Source organism: Malurus melanocephalus, unplaced genomic scaffold (assembly GCF_030028575.1).
Source record: "Malurus melanocephalus ecotype Western Australia unplaced genomic scaffold, MMel_1.1 scaffold_828, whole genome shotgun sequence".
Taxonomy (NCBI): Eukaryota; Metazoa; Chordata; class Aves; order Passeriformes; family Maluridae; genus Malurus; species Malurus melanocephalus.
This window is the reverse complement of record NW_026624060.1, coordinates 24,770-32,853: the sequence shown is the minus strand read 5'-3', so window position 1 is coordinate 32,853 and position 8,084 is coordinate 24,770. Positions and strand designations below refer to the sequence as shown.

General features: G+C 46.1%; 1 protein-coding gene across 5 annotated transcripts in view; it reads right to left on the bottom strand.

The window, feature by feature from the left end:
• Positions 1-8,084, bottom strand: part of PPIP5K1 (diphosphoinositol pentakisphosphate kinase 1) — a 42,305-nt gene that overhangs the window by 11,297 nt on the left and 22,924 nt on the right. For 4 of the 5 annotated variants that reach the window (XM_057385469.1, XM_057385468.1, XM_057385470.1 and 1 more), the window contains one exon: positions 3,547-3,669. The exons of the other annotated variant lie outside the window; for it this stretch is intronic. In XM_057385469.1, coding sequence (XP_057241452.1) covers positions 3,547-3,669 — 123 coding nt within the window. The remainder of the gene's footprint in view (positions 1-3,546; positions 3,670-8,084) is intronic. 5 annotated transcript variants of the gene reach the window in all.

Here is an 8,084-nt window from a genome sequence, read left to right as displayed (position 1 = left end):
CACTCAGCAGCAGCTCACACCTTCCCACCATGGCAGGCTCAGTCCAGTGCAGAATGCAGCCAGGCCATGCTCACAGCCACCAGAGCACACAGCCCAGCAAGCAGCAGAACCACAGGAGGATTGTTCTCAGGATTCACCTCTACCCAAGAAAAACAAACACTGTTCTGCAGAGGGATTAAAGAGTTCCGGCACAGGTACAGCTCCAAACATCCTCTTAATGCAAGCTATACAGACCTATTTATGAATTTAAAGGTAAATCACCTGAGTAGGGAAGAAGCAAAGATCCACAAAGAAGACATGCCTCTACAGTTCGTTGCACTTCAGTACAGGGAAAGCTTTAGGATACATGTGTCAGACTGGTCCTCAGGCTTTTCCTGGCCATGCCCCAGTCTAGGCCAAACTCTCCCATACAAATCACACATCAGAAAGACAGTGCAAGGACAAACACTGTGCATCTAATAGGGTGCAAACAGATAGGTTTTAAAGGACAGGGATTAGGCTCCAGATGCACGCACACACAGAAAAAAAAAACCCAAAAAACAACAGGTAACCTTTTCTTTCCCCACACTGGAAATTCCTCAGCTATCATGAAAAAGAATGGCCTGGATCAAACCATCTGTACATGGGATTTGATGTCAGACCCCAACCAATGATACCTTTTGCTGCAATTTGGGATCTTTCAGGAAACAGCAGAAAAACCTTTTATTTCTCTCTCATGTTTCATGTATCAATTCTCCCTATCCCACAGGGTCTGTATGCCTATCCCCTTCCACTGCATGTTCCACACTCCCACTGTGCTCCTACGGCTACATCCAGTGGCTTGGCCAAATAATGTATCTAAACCAATTCTCACCGAAATTTCCTCCACTAGTGTACCAGCCCTGAAAATTGTTTTTCTTTCTTTAAACTCAACAAACAGTACAACAGAYGTCCCTAGACACGCAATCCCCTAGAAGGGTCTAATCCTGGAGCTGCAGTCAGCTGGTGACTGTCTCCATCCCACCCACACCTCCTCTCGCCCTGAGAGCAACATCAACTGAAATGGCACCGACCCACTTCACTGGATTCTGGCTTCAGGCAAGCCACCCTGAAACCACAACCATCCATGGACCTTCCCCTCAGCTTGAGGTTAGGACAACTTTCTGCTGAAGTGCTCCTTAGCCCTCCTCCAGCTCCAAGCAAAACAGACTGCAGAAATAAGGGCCCTTGAAACCTCACTGGAACAAGGCAAGTTAACATTGGTGAGGTGCTATATGCCACACACTGCACCTTGAAGCATCACAGCCATGAAAAACTGTTGAAGAGTTCTTGCAAAGATGGGCTGCTTTTCACCATTATTAGCCCAATGAGTGTGGCAAAGGTCTTGAAACAAATGTCCTTCAAGAGTCTACTGTAGCTGCAATGCCACAGACTGCAACCACCTCTAGTGATGTTTGCTTTAAATTCCATTGTTCAGSGTTTCATTAGTGCCCTTTTAAGCAGGAATATGCAATCATGGGCTCATTTCACATTCCAAACTACCTTCCCCAGAAGTTAAATGCCCTTCTGCCTCCTGCTTGTTTTCCCAGGCCCCCAACTCCTTCTGCCCAAGTGCCCTTCCTGCAGCGAGGCGCTGACAGCACAGGGTGCCCAGGCACACCAAGGAACTTGAAAACAGAGGTATAACATCAAGATTCATAATTCTGCACCGTGTTAGACACATACTAGCAACTAGGTCTGCATTTTAGGTACTCGAGGGTACAACTGCATCTCAGCACACAATGACCTTGTCACTGAATTTAGGCTTATGCAGCAGGAACCCACACGACCTGGAATGCCTGTAGCCAGCTGCAAGCACATCCTTCTACACAGCCTACAGAGAAAGGCAGCCCAGCACTGGGACTGAGCAGCTCTGTTCCATGCCCAGCTGGGCACAGAGCAGTCACTGATGCTTTTCCCTGAGAATCAGTGCTGCCTTGGGCACMCACTCCTTGCAGAGTCAGGTAAGAACAGCAGGCAGGGCCCTTGTTCCACTCACACCCTGGTCTTGTGTCAAACATGAGCTTATYCTGCAACCTTCGAGTAGCCAGTACTTGCTGCCTGAGGCAGCTCAGACTGGTACAGTGGGGTTGAAATACTCCCATCACACCCTCCCTGTCACTGTCACTGCCCACTGCCCACTGTGTGCCAGGGAGTGCCATGAGGAGGTGAGAAACAAAAGCTCACTTTTGTCTTACAAAGACAAGCAGCACAGGGAGCCGCTGTACATAATGGCACTTACAGGGTTCCAGCAGGACAGAGTATTGGACAACATCTTTCCATCCTGATTTGACAGGCCATTTTCCTTGCCTCAAAACTGGACAAAAATCCAAACAAACCAACCTCCTGTATTCCCCAARTAACTGCCTTAATCCTCTTCCCACCTCGAAATCCGGCAGTGTTAGTGTTCTTATGATCCCGGTAAGAAAGGCACTCAGATTCTGTATTGATTAAAATATTTAAAAGAAAAACATAAGATGTGTAAGACAGACGATCTTACATCCATCCATTCAAACGCTGGGAAACCTGAGTGGTACAACATTAGGTGGATTTTCAGCCTCATCAAAGTGTGCTGTGCAGACCCGGTCCATGGAGTTCCTCAAYTCAGTGCCCCCACAAATGCTATGTGAATTAGCACGCACGAGTCCGAGCAAGAGTCTTCGCTTTAGGACCACAATGGACACTTGCACTTGTGTTATCACACCCTCCAACTGCCCCAGCATAGCTCAGTCTGTCCCTGTGCCCCAACTTATTGGCAAATAACAACYCTCTGCTGCTCTCTGCACATGGCACCAAGTGCTGCTGGCAGGTTGGGGTGCGGCTGCAGCACCTGCACCCACGGGCATCAAGCAACATTAGTACGTGTGGCCCCTATGCCTTCCCCTGATTGTCTTGCTGGTCTTCCTAGCATTTTCTGCATGACTGCATAGAAATCAGACTTTCCAGTCCTTCTGCAGTATTTCATCTAAGCAACTCACTTACCTGAAGCCTTTCATCAGGCATTTTTCCCTTGCCTCCTGAGAGCTATGGCAGACTCAGACCTCCTCAGGCTCTGCTGCATGCTCAGCTTCATTCTAGTGCCCATCTTATCCAAGCTCAAGCATATCACTCTGCYTTTGGTATGGTTCCATCTTCTACTGTCCCAAAAGAGCTTTGTTTAGCATCACCAAGATCACCAAGGTAAGCAAGATTGTGTGATCTGCCGGATTTTTGTACCAGGATAAACCTATTTAAAGACCTGGACCAATAAATCCCYCTTCACAACAGCAAGTAGTATTGAAATGTCAGATGGAAATGAGACCCCAGCAATATCACACATCATCCTAAACCTCCTCTCACAACGTCAGCTCCTTTCTGTCCTAGCAAGGATCATGATTTCTTGGGATATGGGAAAATTTATCATTGTAGGAGTGGTGAATACAAACATTCAACCATCACTGTTTTCAGCAGTCCAAGTCTGGGCCACAGGCCCATCTTGAGATACCAGTGTCCATAAAGCACCACCCTACTGCCAGGGAACACACATACCGTCTTTGTATGTCAGGCTGCTGGCAAACTTTTTGCCATGGCTGCGTGCGTAGTCCTGGAGGTTGGGGGCACTGGAGGAGCCTCCCAGCACAGTGGTGCTAAAYAGCCCGGTGCACTGTGACCCTGGAAAGGCAGGGAAGGTGTTAGTATCACATATCCACTGCATGCAACTACAGGAAAGAAGGGTTAGTCAAAGGATGAAGAATGAACTGACCACTTTGCAAGCAATCTCAGGGAAAAACATGACACCTGGAAGCACAGGGAGACTGTGTTCTCCAATCTAAATTCCACAGTGCYAAATGCACAGCAGGTAGCCCAAATGTCAGCACCAGAAAAGTTCCTAACTCGATCCCAGGGTTTACTTCCATTTGGCTTTCTTGTCCTGACCTAAGAGAAACACCTTCACCCCTTTCAGTCAGCAAAACTACACACCGATGTCAGAACAGTAAGGATACCAAACCACTGATGTTCATTTCGCAGAGTTTCATTGCTCTGCTCTTCTGCMTTTTTTCTGTGAAAAGCTCCGTTTTTTGTAGGACACGGAAAGGAGGAAAGAACTGTCTGATCCGTAGATCAGGCAGTGTGGATTCATCTTCTGTCAAACAGGCAGGGAAAGCAGTGTGTGACCGGAGGGCTCACGTTCACAAGCTCGTATTTCACAGACATACTTTACTCAGTCATGTCTCACTGCTCCAGCATTGCAGCCATTGGTCCATCACAGAGCCTTGCAAAGCACCAGATGTGCACACAGCATGGAACTTTGCCYACGCGCTGTCAAGGAACATGATGGCATGCAAGATGCAGGGCAACCTGGGGCTTTGGCTTTTCTTCTCCAAGGCACAGTGGTCTGAAGACTGACTTGACTGGTGTGATATTTAGGGAACACCAAACATTTGAAAGAGGACTCTTTCAACTGACTGAGGAAAGCAATTGTGAGTTGATACAAAACCTTATTATGAGCCAGACACAGCCATTGATTGGCTGTAAATTCTCTGCTTAACTGTCTTGCTGTGGTATTTTGTATTGAGAATACTGACTGCTCAAACCAACTTATTCCTACAAACAAAAGACCTCCAAAACCAAGCAGGCTAATCTGATTCCACCCTGTCTGCCACGGCAAAAAACCTGCAACACTGCCTAATAGTATTTATCTGAAACACTGCAACTGTTACTGCTGTGAAAGAGATCCTGCCTACACTGGAAGCAGCTCTTGATTCTAAAATTCATCACAGCATCATTTAGGYTGGAAGGAGCCTGAAGCTTCTTTGCCAACACTCCAGCAGGACCAGCTCGGATCCAGCTTGCTAGGGTTTGTCTAGTCAAGTTGTCAATACCTCCAAGAAAGGAAATTTCATAGCCTCTCTGGGCACCTGCTCTAATATCTGCACATTCATGGTGGGGGAAAAATTGATTCCTCCTAGCTAACTGGAATTTTTTATGCTGCAACTTGTGCTCATGGGTTCTCAACCAAGCAGCACAGGGCTTTGGGAATAGTCTCCAACCCCTCTGCAACCTCCATTTAGATGGTGAAAGAGCATTAAGGTGTCCAGCCCTCCAAAGTTCTAATCTGAACAAGCCCCGCTCTCAGTTTCTTCTCCCATGCACTCGAATGCTTCAGCCCCATCCATTTCCAGTGCSCTTCAGCTGGCTCACAATCCTGACACAGACACCCTCCAAAGCCCAGAGAGCCCAGGGCAGGCCAGCAGAGCTTCAGGCACTCCTGAGAGCTGCACCCAGGGAAAAGSCAAACCCCTCAGCYSAACAGCAGCACTCAGCTGATGAGCCAAGCACAGTGCCAGCCTTCCCTGCTGTGAGGACACACTGCTCCTCACATCCACTCMGTGTTCTTTGGGACCCCAGCTCTGTGTCTGCAATGATCATTAAGTCAGAGCTTCTCAGCAGAAAACATAGAGATCCTGAACATTGTTCATGTACGAGCTCAGCCTGAACTGAGAACATCTGCTCCTGGGGTGACCAAAAGGGTTCTTGTAGTGCTGAACTGCAGCTTCTCCCCCACGGTAACACTGCTGGAAGCTTTCCACAGCACAGATTAACACATACATGCCCTTGGACATAAAAAAAACCCCTCTCGCTTGCAGGTCATTGGTACACAGGCCATAGAAAACTTCCTCCTAAATTTCCTCCTAAAAGTTTCCTGGTGAGTGCTGACTCAGCATGAACTGGAATCTGTCAGAATGCAAATGAAATTTCATCATGCAGTAGACAATATCGTGGAAMTAATTGCTCTTCCTTAGTTTAAATACAAACAGCAACAAAAACCACCAGATTAATCTACTGACAGATAAAAACGGAACATCACATTTTTAGGACTTTTTATCTTCAGCAACCTTGTGCCATTAATCATTAAGCTGAGGATATCCCAGTGTTTCTGCTGTCCTGCTGCAGGCAGAGGCATTTTGCTAGTGCCCTTAMGCCAGAAGAGAATTTATGAAGATGACTCTATAGACAATGGCAATCGTCTACAGTGAACTCCAGGAGACCACTGTACCCAAAGTGATCACACACACAKACACACAGACACACACACATATCCTAAAGAACACAATGGCCATTTGGATTTAAATGTAGCAACACTTGCTAGAAATTACTGTATGTGCTGGATGTTTTCTGTACWTTTAATTTTCAGATGCTCATTAAATGAGTGTCAGATGTCTAAATATAGGCATCCTTGATTTCCCTCTGGGAATCTCAGCACAAGGCTTCATGCCACYGGCAGTGCCTCACCTCTACTGCTCAAACAACCTGCAGTGATTTTACCTCATTTTAAAGGGYTCTTGTAAGCAAATAAAGGTACTGAAACCTCTCTAGGCTTCTCAAGCTAGAAGCACAAACACGATGGCAAACAATCCACAGCAATGCACTTGGCGCTGCCCAGAAAAACATGTCACACTCCAATGCAAAGACAAAGCATGCTGCAAGCCACCTATTTTCAAAAGAGGCGTTTCATTTTTTAAATGCCAGTAGAGGCACCATTCTGGAAGGTATGGCAGCAGGGCAGGCTCTTGCAGGAGCTCTCTCCTGTTGCCTGTTCCTGCATGCTTACACATTTGAGGTTACACTTGGACAGACGTTCCATTTTCCAGAGATAATGACAGCCAGGCACTGACAAGGTCAGGCAACAGGAAGTACGCTCAGCTTCAGAAAACTCAGAAACAGCAGGTAGTGCCTGAATGAATCCCCCCATAACACAGCTGCTGAGACAAGTATTAAAGCCAAAGTTCAAGCTTCTATCAGTTCTGTATTATCTCTTACAGAGAGAACACATTTCAAATCCTAAAGAGGGAAGAAATTAGATTTCTGAAAAACAAGCATGAAAGGAATCAGGAAGATTCCTTGAAGAGCTTGACTTGCACAGGTAAAGGGGCATTGTTCTTCATGGCAGGCCTTAAGTGAAAAAATCCTCACAGAAACATAGATACTCAAATCACCAAGGGTTGTGCATGCTGGTGTGGTATAACAGGTCTCTCCTGCTCAATCCTTCTGTGACTGCAAGACTCCAGAAAGGAGAATGATGGGCTGAGCATCCACCTGGAGGTCTATGTCATAGATTAGATCTATCAGTTCCTACTCAAGGTTTAGTCTCTGCAGAGCTTCATAGTCAGGAGAGTAACCAACATAGGCTTCCCAACAAGGCATATGAAGCAAGATTCTGAAATTAAACCTGCCAGGATCATACTTCAAATTTTGTTGTCAAGAAAAAGTAGTTCACTGTTCAAAGATGTAGAAAAGCAGTCGTCTTCTCTATTGCCAAAACAGACATTCCTCAAAAACCTGGTTAAGGCTGTAGTCCAAGGGCTGTAATATCTGCTTTACAGAGCACAAGCCTTCTGGTAGTCACACATTCCAAACAGTAAAACATAGCTGGAATACCATTTGATGTATTCAGTAATTCTCCRAGCAGATGCACCTCCTTGACTGTGTGCCATCTCAGAAATTCCCACATTCATCCATATGGACTCACAAAATACCCACAGGTTTCTTCAAGACTAAGCAAGGCAGTTTGTCACAGCTCACTGAATCTCACAGTGGTACTGGGAAAGGCAAGAGATAAGTGAAATAATAGATTCAAAAATCACCATGGCCAACATTACTGTCCCTTTATGAAAATAACATGCATCAGCCATTCCTATTTAGAATTTTTCAGCTGGCTGAAAGCATAAGTGGCAGACTCCAGGGACACATCCTAACCACTCAGAAGAAAATTCCCTTTCCTTGGTAAGAATTAGATTCCAAAGAAGCAGCTCATTCAGAAGTGSCAAAGAAATGATAAAGCTTTTCAGAAGTCTCTTGGCTGCAGGTTGTCCATGTAACAGAGTGATGAGTCGSAATTGCTGCAAGTCCAAAGCCATGCCACCATGCTAAGATGGYTTTAAAGAAAAGGAAGTGCACATGACTTGGCATTATCACCTCCTGTCTGCGAGACACAGGYTGCACAGCCATCTCTGAACCTCATGACAGCAAAGACCACTTTCCCAGTTTCAAAAYAGACCTTGTTTTAGCAAAAATATTTCAACTGT